The sequence below is a fragment of the Chlamydotis macqueenii genome, chromosome Z, assembly GCF_036417535.1.
Source record: "Chlamydotis macqueenii isolate bChlMac1 chromosome Z, bChlMac1.mat, whole genome shotgun sequence".
In the NCBI taxonomy this organism is placed as follows: Eukaryota; Metazoa; Chordata; class Aves; order Otidiformes; family Otididae; genus Chlamydotis; species Chlamydotis macqueenii.
In genome coordinates, this window is record NC_141593.1 from 2332644 (window position 1) to 2351597 (window position 18954).

The following is an 18954-nucleotide window of genomic DNA, read 5'->3' on the forward strand; positions in this document are numbered from 1 at the left end:
TACATAAATTTATCTTATAAATGCATCATCAAACTATTGAGCCTCAGCATATCCCCTCTGGAGAAATCTGACATCTAAGGATAGGTCTCCCTCTTACATGGCCCTATCTCTGAAGCTCTTAATTTTAAAATTTAACTCAGAAACAATTGTCAAACTTGATTCTAAGGATGATGATTTCTGCTTCTGTATGGAAATCTAGGAATTGCAGTAATGTTGGAGTGGAATAGGGGTAAGGTGGGATACTCTTTTAGGTTTTGATGTCTGCGAAGGCTGTAATTACAGGCTTTCAGGGAAGATGGACTAATAGGGAGAGGGCACATGGAATGGGTCGAAGGTGATCATAATTAGGTTTTCAACTGTATCTCCTTTTCACTTAAAATAAAAAAAAAATAACTTGGAATCAAAAATGAAACCACTAGACTTTGTTTTTCAGGCTTTTTATGGAGATCCTTAATGAATGTTCAGATGTGGATGAGATCAAATTCCAAGAAGATGGCTCCTGGTGCCCCATGAGGCCAAAAAAAGAAGCTGTGAAAGTCTCAAGTCCACAGTGCACCAAGATAGAAAGTACGTACATCTGGGTAATGGTTGCAAACCAACAGGAAGTCTTGGAGACTTAGTTGTAGCTTGGATTATGTGTGTAGATGCTGATTGTTTTGTGGAGGGCTTAATATGTCGAACCTTCTTGGCATTTAAACTAAAAAGAAACAGTTGTATCTCTAAAAGTGTGCATTTTTGAACTTTCTTTTTCAGGTACCAGTGTCGTTACCAAACCATGTTCTGTGACGGTAGCCAATGAGGTTAACAAGAAGAAAGTTGATGTTATTGACTTGACAATAGAAAGCTCTTCCGATGAAGAGGAAGATCCTCCTGCCAAAAGGAAGTGCATATTTATGTCTGAAACACAAGGAAGCCCAACCAAAGGGTTTGTCAATTTTAAAGTTAGTTGTTATTCTATAGTGTCCCAGATAAACTGATGTGTAGACGGATGGACTTGTAATCTCTCTTCAGGATCCAACTCCACACTTCCAGAGGAGAATTTCTAGGCCTCTCCTTGCAGAAGGTTGTATTGATACAATACCTTTGTACAGGCAAAAAACTATTAAATAGTTTTACATCTCACAAAAGACTTGCGCTGACTGCTGTGTTTGCAGGGATATTTCTCCATAGAAAAGGAACCCGATTAGGCTAATGGACAGGATTCTCCTGAGAAAGCAGATTATGCCAAGTGGAGAAGCTTTATGCATTCTTGCTAAATTAGTGTCATCTTGAAGGCTTTTCTCTCACTGTCACTTTATCTCATCTGCTGTGGTTCCCAGGAAACCAGGCTGTGTTGCGTGTTTCATCCATCTTGCCAGTCTTGGAAGGGAGGCACTTCGCTGTTTTGAATCAAGCTTTTTCCTTTATCTCTTTGTTAAACTCTGGAATGCATTGGACATGGTTGTTGGCCATGGTTATCAGTCAGTCCTGCACCTTGGTTAGCACAACCAGTGACTTCCCAAGTCTTCTGTTAACAGCTCCATCTTTGTAGTCATGCCTGATTTCAGCGGCAGGCTTAACCTGCTTCTGTACTGTTGCACTGCCTTCTGTCTGTCCCAGTCTGTGCAACTCAGCTGTGGTTACCGTTTGTGGCTTCCATAAAGTTCTTGTTCTTGGCCCGCAGGGAGAGAGGGGCACTGGTCAGGCTCACCAGCAGTCACTGGCGCACAAGGCGATTCCAAGCGTCAGCTTCTAGTAGTGGCTTATTAGTTAGTGTTGCTGCATGCATGAGGTGTGTGTCTGTGTCTCTCAGCGTAGTGGCTTATGTCTTGTACTAAAATAATAGTAATTAAACCAAACCCCTTCTGTCTTGCCAGTTCTTGAAGTAACGAGCAGGTGTACTGTGTCTCCAGTCCACAGAAATGCCTGGTCTTTGGTGAGCAAATAGTTGGTCGTCTTCAAAAACTCAGGAGTGATACTGAAATGCTGTTGCTTTTTGTGAGGATTGTGGAGGAGTCCTTCTGCAAGAGACTGTTTCTTATTTTTGTAAGAAAAAATAGCTACAAATACATCTCTTAATAAAGTTTCAGAAGGCACCAAGATTTCCTTCCATGCTCCTGTAATTGTCTGAGATGGCTACCTGCAACCATAATTGTAGAAGGACTGAGTCTTCTTGTCTATGTGTGACCGATGTATTTTCCTTATTGTTTGGGTATGGAAATGGCATGATTTCATTCTCAAATCCAAGTCAAAGCCAGGCTTTTGGGGAACAGCTTATCTGTCATAAACAACGTTGCCTGAATGCTAGTTTTGGCAAAACTGCGGGGTGTGTTCCTATAGGCAGAAGCAATGTAGGCTGAAGTAGAAGAGGTGCTTGAGAAGGGAGGGTCTGAAATCCGAGCTTCTGAAGTCAGAAGTCGCATAAACGCACCAGTGCAGCAGTGTGAGGAAGACGTGAGTGGATGTAACACTGGTGGGCTGGAGGGGGCGATGTGGAGCGGGATTCTGGGTGTTTCCACCTGACTTGGGGTTTATGAGATATTTCATGCGTGTGGTTGGTGCCTGAATGCCTGTGGTGTCATCTTTAACAGTGCCGCCAAACAGTGGGGCAGAAGGTGGGGATGCAGAAGAGTTTTAACTGGTTGCGTGCTCCTGGAGAGCTGAGCTTAGCTTGGGCTCAGGCTGTGAGTAAAGATAGGTTTGATATTTAACTCCCAGCCGTGTAACCTGTGCTCCAGGGGCTGAATAATGGTCAGTCGTGCCCTTGGCGTGACAGGTTAGCTCTGAGGAACAGCGGTGCGGAGAAACTGAAATGAGTGCTCTCCTCCTGGCTCTGGCTACCTGCACGTCCCTCCCAGGCCGCTCCACAGACGCAGATTGCTGTTTCTGTCTCTGAATGGTAGACTGTTCTAAATGACTCCAGCACTCTGTTTTAATGCGAACTTGCTCTTATGTCACAGCTGCTGTTGAGAGCTGAGATACGGTCATGTTGTTATGAAGACTGTTATGAAAGAGAAAATTAAGAGTGGAATACTGTGTAGTGAGTAGCCACACTACTGCTGTGTTGTAACATAGTGACCTTGTGAATGAGAGTGCACAGCAGCGCGTAATTTCTCTTCTGCAACTAAGGGCCAGGTTGTTTGTAACTTCCCATGCTGTTTAAAACAGGGTTCTCATGTATCAGCCATCCACAGTCAGAGTGCCCAGCGTGACGACGGTTGATGCTGCTGCTATTCCTCCTTCATTAACAGACTACCCAGTACCATTCCATCACCCACCAATATCCAGTATTTCATCAGACTTGCCAGGTAGGTGGTGGCTATTTTTAATGGGTATTCTGAGAGCCTTATTAATTTGTGGGGTGGGGTAAAAATTGGGAGAATTGATCAACCTTTTTTTTTCTTTTTTAATGGAACAAGGCTATATGCAGTTATTGCACTGATGTGATGTCTAGACAAGTCCAGTACAGGCTGTCTTTCCAGTTTCAGATTGCACTTCGCAACAGTGATGTGAAAAACATTGCTTCTGGGGTACAAACTGGCACTTTGGCGTGGCAGCCAGAGATGCTTCTCGCTGTATTCAGTTAGACTTTGTAAACATCCGTTTGTTACGTGTCATAGATGCGAGGGAGAGTAGCTGCTTATTTAAGTGACAGACGTGCAATGGCACTGGCTCATCCCAGCCCTAGATGTAGAGATACTCTGCTAGCTGATTCTAGTGGTGCTCTGTCTAGACTGTATGAAAAAGGTTAAGGTGAGCTACAATATGTAAGCTGACCTCTATTGACTTTCTTTACCTAGACATACCCTAAATGCCTATGATGTATTCTTCAACACTGCTGCTAAATATCAGACAAAAGGTGGGGATACTGATTGTTTTCTATCCTGGCTCCTTGAAAAGAACACTGTATATAGGGACTCTGGGGGTTCTCTTTGCCGGCTGTAACGAACCCAGAGCCCAGGAAATGGTGACTTGTGGTGACAGGTGTCACATTGGCCTCCTGTACTTCCCTCTTCCCGCTCCATTGCCTGTCTCCATTTCTCCTCTGCAACATCTCTGGGTTTTTTCCTCTTCTTTCAGCACCAGTTTGGCAATGGGATGGATATAATTCCCCTTGTTTCTCTGTCCATTTTGGTTCCCTTACTGCTCCCTCCCTCCACTTCTCCCTTGTTAAGACATTGGTTGTCTTCCCAAATTGGATAGGAGAGTAAGCTGAGAGAATGGAAGTCTAGAACTGTGGTCCATCTCTATCCGCTGGAAGTTCTAGAACGTGCAAGAACAAAATACACTGTCAATTCTGTAAAAGCAGCTGAGCTTAAATCTCCTACAAAATTTTTCTCGAATGGAGGAGAAGCCACTGGCCAGAACAGATTTGGAGGTGAGGGAAGAGGGAGGGAGGAAGTTTACCATTTCTTTCTGTTGGCATAGCAAACACAAGGCCAATATTTAGAAACAAAACAAAAAAGGCTGTAATTTCTCATTGGTTTCATAATTTTAAACATCTTGCCCTAAATGCTTACACGCTAACGGTGTATAAGATGGACGCTACTTGTCACTGCTCTTAGAGGATATACCTTAAACTACTTGTAGTTTCCTCTTCTTCATTCCTTTTATTTGTCTAGACACAAAACGGGGATGATATTAGAAATGTTTCCTTATTGGCTGCCCGTGGGTGGAGGAAGAGACCTGCTGCTTGTTTTTGGACTTGTGCATGTTGTGACTTTACTTCATTCCAGCATCTTTAATGTGATGACACTCTTCATGTCCCAGTTTGGCCAAGTCAGGTACAATATGCAGTGAAACTTGCATTATGAACCAACAGCTCCAAACGGCAACCTCCATCTAAGCAACCACATTGAACCACCCTGCAATATCCAGTGAATAATACATCATTCTGTCATTCTCATTCTTAAAAAGAGGCACTTGTCCTAGATAACGTTTTGCCGCTGCCTGAAGTAGTCGTTGAGAGTGGTGTCACAGTGGTATACTCCATTTAGAAACTGTGTAACAATTGCAAAAGCTGTTCTATGACCACAAAAAAGCTCCTTAAATTTGTTGTGTATGAATAAAAGAAAGACATGCCAATTCATTATCCTTCTCTTCTTTCTAGGTCTGGATTTTCTTTCACTAATCCCAGTTGATTCCCAGGTAGGTTTCTGAACTGCTGTGGGGTTAATTTCCAAGTCTGGTTTTTGTGACACACTGCTCAAGTTCACTCTCAGGGTGCTGTCATAATCCATACCATGTTTGCAATCCACTTGCTTAGACCTGACCACAGACCAGGAAAATCCATTTTCCCCAGCAAGAGGTCATGATGAAGATGCATTAAGGGAGGATAAATCAGATATAAATCAATTTGATAAATCCAGGCTCTTTATTGATAGTTTGCCTTTCTAAAAGTGGATGTTTGCACAGCACTAACTTGAATACACCTATGAAGTACTTCACATTCTTCGTTCACACCGTGTATCTGTAGGCCAGATTAAGCTCTGTAAATGTACTTCACTGCTTGCTGTTTCTGTTGGTTTTGATATTAGAAGATTAAGTTTTAAAGAAAATATCTTCATTAATTTGATGGGTGCGCAACTGAACACTCTTGTAATAAACCTCTCCATGTAACACCTAAACCCCATTGGTTTGGGATTATATGGAAATTTTGTAGGTCAAAAGTAATTAGGTCGTGCTTTTCCTTCCCTGGAAACTTAAAATTTTACATAGTTAGGGAGAATGATTCTTGTAGAGACAGACTACAGCCTTGAAATGTGGGGGTATGTTTGTCCCCTACTTATAACAAGAGGGTCTAAAGCAGACCCTCTGTTTCATCTGTCACTAGAAGACAACGGTAATAGGACTCAACTACAGAGCTGACTTTTTGGTGCCTTAAAAACAAAAGATGAACTTCCTCCTTTTCTTTCCACTTACGGCATTTTGCAATACTCTGTGCCTGACCTTGAGATCTGAACTGCCAAAAGTGTGAATAACAGAAGTTTGTTCATGTGGGAGGCTGGAAGCAGGTATGCTGCTATGAAGTGTCCACTTTGGACAGTTCAAACAGTTCAGGCTCAGTTCCAAACATATGCCCGAGATTGGAAATCCACAGGGTAAGAGAAAGAAAGATGTGTTGAGCGACGTGTGTCTGTGTGCACGCGTACGTGTATCTTAGATTATCTTTGTCTTTGACACCCGCAACCTTGTTCTGTTTCTAAATGCTTAGAATGTTCAGCTCTGCTTTTAGAAGGCTTGTCTTCCACTTCAGGAAATCAAATTCAAAGCAGTAATTTTTCTTAGTCAGACTTGATCAGTCTGACTAAGACTGGTAAGGCTCACTTACCACTGCTATGATGTTTAGAGACCTGCATGTATCATTGAAAGTTTATACTATGAAAGTGTTGGTTAGTACAGCTGCTGCCATTAGAGGGGATGAAATTGCTCTAACCTCCATGGAAGTAGCAAAAAGCATTCTGCTGCCTTTTGTGATGAACGGAGCCTGAAATACACAGTTGTGCCCAGTAGCGGTGGGCAGTGAACATCCTGCAAATGCTAAGGGTTTTTTTTGTGATCATCATGTGGTCATGACAGTGTTACTTAACGCACTAGTCAATGCTCAAGCTAACCGGTTAGCAGGAAAAAAGAAAGGGGAGGATGAGGGAGAAGGGCTCACGGCTACCATCTCTGCTCGCTTACTTGCCAGTTTGCAGAACTCTGGTTCTTGCTATGCATGTGTTAACGAGGTTCTGCTAGTAACATGGTTTGTGCTTGTTGTAGGGAAGATGTATCTTCAGAGCATACATTTCCCTTGCGCAGTTAGTCTCCTCATTCTTCATTGTTTGTTTCAAGCAGTACTGTCCTCCTATGTTTTTGGATAGTCTCACCTCAACCTTAACAAGCAGCACGCCTGGCAGCATCATCACATCAACCAGTCACCACGAGAGCAGCACGCACGTTAGCTCCTCCAGCAGGAGCGAGACAGGAGTGATAACCAGCAGCGGCAGCGCTCCCGACATCATCTCACTGGACTGAAACAAGGGGCAGCAGGGGACTCCTGGAGAAACTGCACACAGCTGCTGCTTCTGTCTCTGGAATTTCAGCATCTCAGAAGTTGTTCTGGTATTTATTGAAAGAATTTGCCTTCTGGAAAACGGAGTAAATTCATCTACGCTAGGAACAGAAGTGATAGATTTTTTTTTTTTTTTTCCTTGCTCGTTAAATAGCTGGTATAGAAAAGGCCCCTTCAGAACATGCTTTTATGCTTTTGGCACGTTCTGGGGAAACTGACTTTTTGTTGCTGGGTGGATTCCACAAATGGTTTTAAATTTTGTTGTAAAACACAGCAATAATATAAAAGCAAACTTTTTTTTTTAAAATGAAAAGGCACTTAACCACTCTAGAACAACAACAGCCTGGACAAAGGTGCAGAAGTGAATGCATTGGCGAATTTTTAATATTTTCACTGGGGCCTGTAATAAACTTCATTTAAGACAATGAAGCTTTGTGAAATAGCCATGACTTGTGTTTTATGTTTCTCATTCCTTGCTTCTCCCTTACCTGCGGATGTAGGGGAAGCCTCTGTAAATGGGATTGTGGTTTTTTTTTCTGTTTTTTGTTTTTTTTTTTTTTTGTCCTGATTTCATGTTTTTCACAAATGCAACAAAAGCCTAAGCTGTGACTTCTTCCTCTTAATGTTCTTTGGGCTGTGGAGGGGACAAACTATCTATGCAAACTCGGCATTACACAATCTCTGTGCTGTCATGTCAGAACTAGGACACCTCCTTACCACCAAAACCTCCAACCTGCGCGCAGTTGTTACATTGAGGGTGGTGGAGCCCTGTCCCAGGTTGCCCAGAGAGGCGGTGGATGCCCCATCCCTGGAAACATTCCAGGCCAGGTTGGCCGGGGCTCTGAGCAACCTGATCTGGTTGGAGATGTCCCTGCTCCTGGCAGGGGGGTTGGGCTTTAAAGGTCCCTTCCAACCTAAACTATTCCATGATTGTATAGTTGAATTTCTGATTTGATAACTTTAAGAGGTGATAGGAAAAAAGCCCTTAAGCTCAAATTTAGATTGTAAAGTCCTCGTGGCCCTCTTTAACACTGCCACCCCTCACCAGATGGTCAAGCGAAGTGCATGCTTACGGTGGCAGCTGTAAGGACATAAAATAGGAATTACTTTCTCCAATGCAGGATTATTTTTTAAGATCTCTTGCCCATGCCTTCTGTCACTTCAGTAATTGTTCTGTTCTGCTGGCGAATACCGTACTCGGACTTGCCACAGGGGAAGCTTGGCTTTTTGGAAGGTAAAAGCTGTAGCTGCACCATGTTCCCACCTAACTGAAATTATGTGTTTAGGGCTTAATGATGCTTTGTCCCACACTACACGGCCTTCTGATCATGGCTTTCCTAGTTCAGTGGGAGGAGCTTCCTCCTGTTTTACTCCCCTGAGTGCTTTGTTGGGTGTATGCAGCGTCTCCCCACGCGCCCCTAAGGACAACCTCAGAAGTACTGGAAACAGGAAAATCAAGTCATTTCCATAGAGCTGGAATAATGGTATCGTCTGCAGAGGTTGACATAGCAGCTTTTCCAAGTGTTGTGTTTCTGTATTTGAGATATTACTTCCCTAATTACCAGGTTTCACTTTTTCCTATTTTTGTGTTCTTTTTTTTTTTTTTTTTCTTATTTCTTTAGTCAGATGTCTGGTGCTTTTTGCCTGCCATTACTGTTACAGAATTTGAACAAAGTACATGGATAAGAAATATTGAAGCAGGATGTAATGTAACTTGTTTGCCTGTACTCCCACCTTTAATGCTGCGTTACTATTCCATTGCCTTTTTTAGTACTCTCTTTCACAGCAGTCTTCAACTCACATGTTGGTCTTAATATTGCATCCAATCTTTCTTCTCCTTTCCGTATCTGTTGAATTTTTTTGTACCTGTTAAGGATCAGTTTTTAGCATGATTTATTTCCAATAAAGCCATGCTACTCATGAAGATTTTTCCTGATGGCCTGTAGCAGATCCGTGCTTTCTGCATCACAATTGCACAGTGACTTGAAGTACAGAGTGTGGAGAGAGGTTCTGGAGTCATTCCGAATAAAGTGTTTAAAACTGGTATGCGTTGCTGGAGATGCTGTTTGTACTCTGAATGCCAAACTGAAGCGCGACTTGGGCAGTTGCTGAACTGGCTGAAGGGATGTAAACATCTGACGTGTATGTCAGAACAGTTAAGTAAGGGTGAGTGCCTTTTTTAGGATGGTGTGATAAAATATGGCTGAAGTTACTTAAGCAGTGGTGGGTTGAGAGGGAACTGGGGGTTGCAACTTAATCGAGGCCTGTACCACTCTGAGCAAACCTGGTTTTGTAGCTAGAGGAGTTTTTGGTTTATTTTTACATCAACAAGTTCTAAAATGCATCACAGTGTCTACCCAAGAACTTCTAACATGAGAAAAATCGTGAAGAGAAGGCTAGATGACTTCTTACCTCTTTTGTTTCCGCTATGGAAGTATCTGGTTACTGCTCTGAGTGGACTGTATCAAAGATACCTTAAAAACCAACTGCAGAAGGAAAGTAAAGCTTATGAGACTAACACAAAGTCCCTCTACTGCACAGATAACCAGCATGCAAAGAAAGCCATGCTGTAAGAGCTGGCCCTTTTTTCCACCCATCCATTTGTGACATCATTTTCTGGAAGATAAGAAAGCTCTCTTAGGAGAGATAGCTGCTGTTACAGCAAGGCTATACCGATGCACCTTGACACTGTTAGCCTAAGTTGGCTTCCAATTTTCATGCTTCCAGGTCAGATAAAGCTGTCTGAAGTACTCCTGAGCCATGCAGGCAGGATTTTGCTGCCCAACAATACAGCACGAGCCCCACGAGGTTCTGCACGCAGCAACAAGAATTCAGACATGTCCAACATTAGTGCGGATTTTCTGAACCTGCTTTTAAATCTAGGTGCTGGATGCCAGAACGCTTACATGTAACTGCAAGCCTTTCACTATCGGTCTTAAAAAGCACAGAGGATTCCAGTTTGAAAATGAAAGAATATAGGTGTTTCCTCTGCAATTTACTTGTCTTCATAACAGTGTCATCTCCTCCTTCTCTAAAAATTAGTCCCAGGAAGAGCTGCTGCATGTGAGCTGAGACTTTGCTACTGTAGAACCACCTCTAACCACCAGTTTATAGGAATACTGATACTTCCCCACATCTTTAGATTGCTGTTTTAGCAAGATTCAACAGCAGCTTTTGCAAGGAACCGGAGGGGGGTTCTCATGGATATTAACATGCTATGTAAGTTGATACCGACAGCCCAGTATAATACCCATCCTACTGAGTCTAAGCTTACACTTCTTTTTGGCTTTCCATGGTTGGAAGATCAGTCTCTTTATAAAATTGTTTTAATCGCTGTGGAAACTTGGAGAAGGGGGGGAAAAAAAAAACCAACCCTGAAATACTTAAAACCCAGCCACACAAACACATCTGTAAACTGTCCTTTTCAAAAGTTAAATTGCCAGTTTAGACTTTAGAAGTTAAGAATCTCTTATTTCATCACTGATTGCTTTAGCAGATGCCACACTAATGCACTTTGGTGAAGAAGCCATCTCTGAAATAAAACATGACATTTCTTACAGTTTTACTATGTTAGGAGTTCTAAACCCTCTCCATGAAACTGGTAAACTTTCTGTCACAATGTCACAAGATATTCTTGAAGTGCATTTTTAAATGGGGAGGAGGAAACTGGGACACACAAACAAACCATGATACCAGAGGAAGGGCTTTGTACCGTACTGGAAAGTTGAAGTCTCATGGGCAGCATAAGAAGGGGAAGATGGCTGGCAAGAGGGTTTAATGTCATTTAAGCTACTCAGGCTGGCACTCTGTCCTTTTAAAGATTCAAACTGGTACCAAATTTTCTAGCTTGCTGCTGCTGAACAGCAATCCCTGCTTCCAGCCTTGCTTCAAAGGAAAACCTTGATTTAACATGATGGAAACCTAATCTGACGTACACTGAAAAGTCTTGGTGTGCATCTTTTTGGCACCCTCTGCTGGCAGGAAAGCCCAATGGAATAAGTGCCAGAAAAAGGAGTAAAGTATTTGTTCTGAATTCAAGATGCAAAGAGACCACAGGAATAAGCTTGGAGCTAATAAAATGGGAATTCTTAAGTCCCTTTCATCCTGCAGAGGTCTTTATTTAACTGCATGTGGGTAACAAAAAAAAGCGTTGTCTTACCAAATGGCTCATTTACAGGCAGATGTGCCTTGACCACAAACATGGGAGTTCTTGCCACTTGGGATTCTTCAAAAACATGTCCCCTTTTCCTGTTCAGCACACCATAGATGCCACCAAGCACTTGTTCTAGGCACTATAAAAAATAATTTATATCAAGTTACATAAAAGCAGGGTATCACCAGCTATTAAAACACAGACAGGCAGCATTAGGCAATCCCTCTAGACAGCTCTCTTGATGTTTTTCCCATGATGGCTCCTCACTCAAGAGAAATTTATCTCGGGTAACAAGTGGGTTCACTCTCACTTCCAAGACATCTTTCAGAATATGTTAAATTTTATACAAACAGGATCTCACCATACCTTATCTTAGAACTTACCATGGCTGACAAGTACTCTGATAAAATCTGTACTTAAAAACACACATTTGCTTAGAAACGTACCACCAAGGCTGCAAAACTCCCCTGCTTTGTCACGACAGGTGTCCCAAGTCATCAAAGTGAAAAAATTCTCCGTTTTGCTCTTTCGTCTTTACTTGCACTCATCTTCTTCAGCTGTCATGGATAAGACATTTTTTAAGCAACAGAGCTGGTAGATTTCCTTCCCACAACCCAGCACTGTAGTCTGGAATTAATTTTTAAAGCAGGTTTTAAATCTTCCAATCATTCTTAAGACAGTTAAGACAAACTGTATGTGAATAATAGCTGTACTTGGTAATAAGTGAATACTTTTAGCATGGAATGTATTTTTCAAGCTCTTTCATGGAAGAATTTAATTTACCAAGAAAATTCAGATATTCAAAGGACAGAAGTTAATGTTTAAACAGCTCAAAAAAAAGCTTCTTAAAATAAAAAAAATCTTTGCTGCTCTATCTGGTTATTTAGGCTAGCCATTGTTTGTTCTCCTGAATATTTACAGTGACAAAAAGAAAGGAGGGATTTTCTCCACATCTCTCTCTTAATTCTAGCACTTCCAATGAACTAGTAAAGAATTCCTTGTATTATTTTATCAGTTAGTCTCCTAAAAAGTTTCAAATTGCTCTAAGGAAACCAACAACAGCTGATTAAGATGATATTTTCAAAGGTTAATATTTAGTCATATTTCAAACACCGCAGTCCACAAAAATTCTTGAATACCTTAATTGGAATATAAGCACGATCTTCTTCCAGATCTTTAAGGCAAATTTCTAGATACAGCTCCCCAGCTCCAGCAATGGTGTGTTCAGCAAACTCTTCAATAATACACTAGAAGAGGAAATAGCAGGGAGTAAGCACTTTAAAAATTTATTATCATTAACAGAAAACTACACAAGACTAAATCAGAAAAATGTCAACCCCAAGTATGAAAAAATTTAACAAATTATCGTCTCTATATTGTTTCCAGCAGTGCTTCAGAATTAATCTCCTCACCAACAAAACATATAAAACCTGGTTCCTGTGCTCCTGAGGTATTTGATCATTAAATTTGAGCAGTGTAAGGAAAGTTACTGTTCAAAAACCCAACACTAGTTGCTGCGGAGTCTGTGTTTTTCCCCAGGTTCTTCCTATTCAAATGCTCACTCAACTTACCCCTATTTATCTCGCATTAGCTCATACAACCACAGGTGAAAACTGTGCCGTGCCATGCCATGCGAGCACATAAAGACCTCTCCGTGAATAAAGTTGAATTCTTTAGCTATTTCCTGCAAACCAGTGGCACTAAAGCTTAAAACTTAGAGCTAACACTCACCTGAACCATAAGATCAGACTTGGCCAGATGCTTTAGACCTTCATCTAGTTTTGGTAGATCAACAGGGGTTTTTCCTTCAACAGCAACATGTACAAGTGGACTAACACTAAATTTCATCACTCTCATGTTGTGGGCATGTTCAAAGCCGGTAATTGTACCTATCTTCACCAAAAACTGGTCGACACCAACTAGACCAACAATGTTGCCAAAAGGCATATCCTCAACAGGCTCAACATAATGACCCATCATCAAAATCGTTCTACAAAGCCAGAGGATGAGCAACAATCCTTGAATATTTGTTTTATCCCTGGTATTTCAAAAAAGCTAAACTTTTTCACACAAAGTTGCCTATTATTTGCCTATAATCCCTCTGGATTACTAGTTTCACTAAAGAGGAAAAGAAGATTCTTCTAAAGAAATATAATCTTCCTTCCACTAGGATTCAAAAAACTACCAGCAAGCATTTTTTTTTTTGCCTGCATCACTCTTCAAAAGAAATATACTAGTTCCATCTACCTTTGAATAGGTTTTTGGTAAAGATCTTTCTTGCCAGATGTGTAGTTTGGTCCCATGACTGGAAATTTCTGTCCAGTAGAAACAATACCAAAGACTCACCCGAAGGCATAGAAACACCCTTGATCACATGTGGGAACCATTTAGGAAACATACATCATCAGAAGGCCTTTGGGATCGCAGTTTTTGACACCTGCAATAAAATATATATTTGCATTATACATATGAGACTTCAAAACTAAAGGGGGCTTATAAGAAAGATGAGGATAGACTTTTTAGCAAGGTCTGTTGAGATGCGATGAAGGATAACGGTTTTAAAATAAAAGGAGGTAGATTCAGATTAGACATTAGGGTGAGGGTGGTGGAACACTGTCCCAGGTTGCCCAGAGAGGCGGTGGATGCCCCATCCCTGGAAACATTCCGGGCCAGGTTGGCCGGGGCTCTGAGCAACCTGATGTGGTTGGAGATGTCCCTGCTCCTTGCAGGGGGGTTGGACCAGATGGCCTTTAAAGGTCCCTTCCCACCTGAACTATTCTATAGTTCTATGAAATCTTTTTAAAGGTCATGAGTAAAATACTAATCCAGAACAAGCAATTTGAATGTAACTGTATGCTGAATTACTGAAAACCAGCACTCCTTGCATTATTTTTTCCCGTGGGCTAGTGACTTACATTTCAACAGAAAGGTTAGGATTCTTGGATTATATTAAGCTCCTGAAACAAAAGATGAATGTCCTTTTTCTCTGCTAACAACAGCTTACAATAGCAGAAAGAGAAAGGTCCATGAATAGTCATATTTTATGGTTGTATCTTCCATTTATGGAAGATAAAAAACAATCCAAATGTTTTATTAAATCTCGGGCCATTTGCCACAGTGATGTGGTTGGATTTCCCTCCTCCATTGATTATTTCAAGAAGTTTCCACACGTATCCCCTGGGCACACTCTTCATGTGATTTTTAGCATGCCTGAGGAGATCATGAGTTAGCAGAGGAACTGGGCAGTTTCTTAAAGCCTCTGCTCTTAAAATTCTGTCCCTTCAGACATTACTCTTCAAAAGTGACTGGAATTCAGCAGTGTTCTTGAATATACTGGAATTTGGGAGAGCCAACCAGAAACCATGTTTCTCATTACACAGCCACAGCATACACGTGTGGCAACAGACCTTTTGTATTAGCATTGCATTTACACCTTGAGAAGAGGGAAGGAGGCAGTATTGGTAGTTTTTTTAATGTATGAAATAAAAACTTTCTCCCTTTTCTTAAATCAAAACAGGTATGTCTTTCGTATGCTGCAACACACTTAAGTCCTGTTATCCCTCTAGCAGATTCAGTGCAATACTTACAGCACCTTATTTCAAATCATGACATCCCTGATGCACAAATTAACCACTGCCCAGATTATAATAAGATAATTAAGGTAAGTTCCCGTGAGTTTTAGAAAGACCTAAAAGACTGTTCTCATAACACAGCTCAGGGGTAAGAAATGCTACCACGCTGGCAATTCTAATGAAGTAGAAAGGACAATTTACCCTTAAGAAGCGGTTTTCCCTCTTTATTTCGATCTTCGATGTCTAGCTTGGTACCAAGTTTCTCTATCAGTCTGGCTGCCTCTTCCTTCTTAAAATTCATTATGGCATCAAAGATATGAAACAAGTTTAAAGCAACTGGAGTAAGTAACAAAACAGAGACAGGTTTTGCTTACCATTTATCTTAAACATGTTGTGCATCTGAAAACCCTCTGGTTTCTCTGTTCTGGGCTTTTGTTTGAGAAACTATTTGCAGGATAATACAGCTCAAGATTCACAAATTATATCAGATGTTTTTAATTCCAAAGGAAATTCCAAATTCCTATCAGAAGAGGTTTACACACAAGACACAAATCTTTAACCTAGCAATACGCAGAATATGTTATTTCAGTGAACAGACCCACCTTTCACACAGTTCTTATCAGAACTTATCAGATTTAGAATAAGTTTAGAATTTTTCTAGTCTCTGCAGAAAGTATGGACCTACTTTATAAGAGGGATGGTTTTCCTAACAGCTAACCTGCTAAAATAAAAAAAAGTCTCCTGTTAGGCCCTTGCAATCAAACCAAGACAAAATATTGTTTTACCTCAAAGACAGGATCCAGAACTAACTGGCAAAATGTCCTTGTCAACTTCTTTCCATCTGGGCTAGTGGCTGATTTGCTGAATTTTACAGTTGCTGTATCAAAATATCTGAAGAAGATGTTTGCTTTTACTCAGCCAGTCTGAATGTGAAGAGTATCCACTCTTCTGGAAATTTCCACTTAGTAATTTCTAAAAGAAAACTCTGTAAATTTTCACATTTAAGAGGAGATTAAAACAGCAGAAGAGTGGCTAATTCTTATTTGAATGTAGCAATAACTGTTTGGGGAGACAAAGTATGGCTTTTTGTTTGTTTAGGTTTTTGAGGTTTTTTATTACACTTAATGACTTCAATGTGCGTTTTTAGGCTTTTACAGGGAACTAGGCACTGTAAGCAAACCTGTTGCCAAGAATTCTCTTGCTCCACCCTGTTATCTGTAACTGTCTTTTGAAGCTGTGCTAAAATTATTTAAATACCATACAAGATAAATCTTGGAGTACCCTATGAGTCAAGGTAGGTTAATTTATTATAAGGCACCAGAAGACAAACAAATATACTGAGCCTTCCCACATGCATAAAACATTCAGTTAACAGCAAGTTGTGCACACATTTAATAGGATATCAAATCCATCATTTATGAGGCACAATTTAAGGTTCACTAAATTCACAGAAATACTCATTAGTATGAAAAGATTGAATTTTGTCCATAATCTCGTGTTGTGTATTAATTTTACCTATGCTGTTCAATAAAAGCCTTTACCTCCTGAGGGTCTGAGAATGAAGCTTCTCTCTCTGCTCTTATGGAGCGTGTTATCAGAACTCACCACAGAAGGCACATACAGCGTATCTGCATTACAAGCAATTGCCTTTCCCAGACAGAAAAATATTTTTGTTGTAAGAGTTACAAACTTACGTCTCTACCTTTCTAAGCTGCTCATGAAAGCTTAGTTTTACAGCAGCACAAACTCAACATGCGCTGATATGCATCACTAGTATCCTCAGAGTGTCACTGTAGACACATCTGAGCATGTATCTACGTTCATTCCATGCATACTGTGTTACTTATCCCAGAGTTTTTTTCATGCCACTTTCTTTGAATGCTCAGTTAGAGGGAGCTGTGCTTTTTCACCTTTGGCAGCAAATTTGGTCACATACATCTCAGCAACTGCTTCAGAGTAAATGCCCAGCCATGCAGATCAGAGCCAAACCCAACAGTACCAATAACTGGATCAATCTTTAAAAGAGGAAAAGTTAAAACAAGGGTAAAAAAAGTGAATGCATTTCACAAAACACTGATTTGAAATGTATCAATTGCTTTCAATGATAGGTAGCATCAGTGAAGATGCCAAACATTTTCTGGAACATAGAACAAGGAAACATTCCCCCTGAAATTAATCTATTGAATACTACTTTGAAGCAAGAAGCTTACTTTGTCCTGCACAGTGGAAATATCTATAACACAGGCTGAAATAAAAATTTCAGAAATACATTTGTAAAATGCTAAGTAAGATTTGAAGGATTATCACCTTTTAAAGACTATTAACTGAATTGTTAGTGAACTTTCTCTGGAAATTAAAGTATCAGTGGCTCATTCCTGACACATAGGTAAAACTGATGTGACTTAAGAATGGCTGAGATTCATGGAATGCAAGAATCAGAATACAATCCTAGCTGAGAGTCCTGTTATCCAGTAACTAGATTAAGCTACAGTTTTAGCCACAAAACAAGCTACTACAGGATGATGGCATTTAAACAAAGGGAACAAGGCCTGAAAACTCTGGTGAGAAGGTCTGTCTTGCAGCTACGTGGTGGACAAACAGTATCTGAAGCAGCCTGATTCTGACAATTCCTTACTCTAACAGCTGGACTGCCAGAGAAGACTTGCAGCTGACTTTTTTTTTATTTTACAATTCTCAGCTACAACACAGGAAATATTATTTGTCTTTCTAGTTTCAAACCATCCTTCCAGAGATATCCAGCACTGAGCGATATAATTACTGGTAGAATAACAGAGAATTACATCTTCAGAGCAGAAAAGAGCAAATTAAATGTCTTACCAGTCAGGAATAGCAGAAAGACCATGTTTCTTGTCATGTAAGTAACATAAGCAGCAAAGTCAGGCACAGAAAGTTTATCTTCTGGCTTCTAGTCCTTTGCCTTAAATTTCACACCATCGCTTCCCTTCAGCAGCTTGCCCCAGGCAAATGTCTGACATTATATGTTTGAACGACACTGAGCAACTGGCTTGAGGTTACACATTTTGTTAGTGAGAAAGTACAACTATAGGATGACCTGCTTTGTGAATTATCTCCTAGTTACTTTAGCTCCCCAGTTGGTTGACCTGAAACAACATCCCCCAGTGAAGAAGTATGAAACAACAGAGGTGGAAGGGGACTAAAAAATGGCTCCTTCAGGTTGGCCAGAGATCGGAACTGCCATAAATGTACGCAGTTGTTTCATATCAAAGCTGGTATCCTCCAAAATAGTATTTCAATCACAGCAAAGTTTTAAAGTTTTAAAGTTTTCTTTACCATAGTATTACCCATTTGTCCAGTTTCATGCTGTCCGTAGGTGGAAATTATGACACTGACATTTTCCACAATAAGCTGAATGTCTGGTAAAGTTCCTCAGGCTCTAGCTGCAATTCCAGCAAAATACGATCCATTTTGTACTGGTTTGATACACTCTGCAATAGCCTGCTGCAGAACAGTCTCTGTCGGCACAGAAACCCCTAAAAATATATATAAAAAAAAATAAATACAAGCACAATAAAAACATGCATTATACAGATGGGCAAGATCTGTAATCTACTTTGTACAGCGGTGACTGGGAAATTCAGACTGAGAATGTGGTGGTAGTCTCGGTGCTCCCTGAAACTGTCATTACTCAGCTGCACGTACGGCCCCATTTCCTAAGTGAAGAACGACAGGTAGCTCCACTCCTTGGTATTTTACTCAAAGATTGATTTTATTTCCTCAGTTATGCTACAGTCAACCCACAAGCTGCATACACAGTGGATATAATCCTCTAAGATACAGGAAAGGCCATGGGCTAAAACTGAAAGTCAGAATTCACACTATTAGAAGTTAAACTTTCAGCGGAAGAAGGTTCTTCCATAAATAATGATTTTTTTTTCTTAAAAGGAAGAAAATAAAATACACTGAGGTCTTTCTAATTACAAGAGCATGCTTACCTGAAACACAGTCATCCACAACGAGGGCACCATCAGCGACACAGACAGCTGCTGTAACTTCAGAGGAGATATCAACATGTCCAGGGGAGTCAATTAAGTTAATAAGAAAACCTGAACCATCCCTACACTGCTTGATGAAGGCCAAGTCATTGTCTGAGAGTTCATAATACATAGAAATTGCCCTGTAAGAGAAGACAATTAATTTTAATAATTTAATAT

At 40.6% G+C, this 18954-nt stretch overlaps 1 protein-coding gene and 1 pseudogene across 6 annotated transcripts in view; one reads left to right on the plus strand and one right to left on the minus strand.

Moving 5' to 3' along the window:
• The window catches only part of PIAS2 (protein inhibitor of activated STAT 2), a 29804-nt gene extending 22324 nt beyond the window's left edge, over nt 1–7480 (plus strand). The window contains exons 10-15 of one of the 6 annotated variants that reach the window (XR_015261412.1): nt 434–567; nt 754–925; nt 3148–3287; nt 3780–4763; nt 5090–5127; nt 6820–6897. Coding sequence is in view for 5 of the 6 variants with exons in the window: in XM_086770035.1 (XP_086626161.1) it covers nt 434–567; nt 754–925; nt 3148–3287; nt 5090–5127; nt 6817–6999 (667 nt within the window). In the remaining variant the exon portion in view is untranslated. The other 5 variants (XM_086770035.1, XM_086770036.1, XM_086770038.1 and 2 more) reach the window with 5 other exon arrangements.
• The window catches only part of LOC104475573 (elongation factor 2-like), a 33976-nt pseudogene that overhangs the window by 6386 nt on the left and 8636 nt on the right, over nt 1–18954 (minus strand).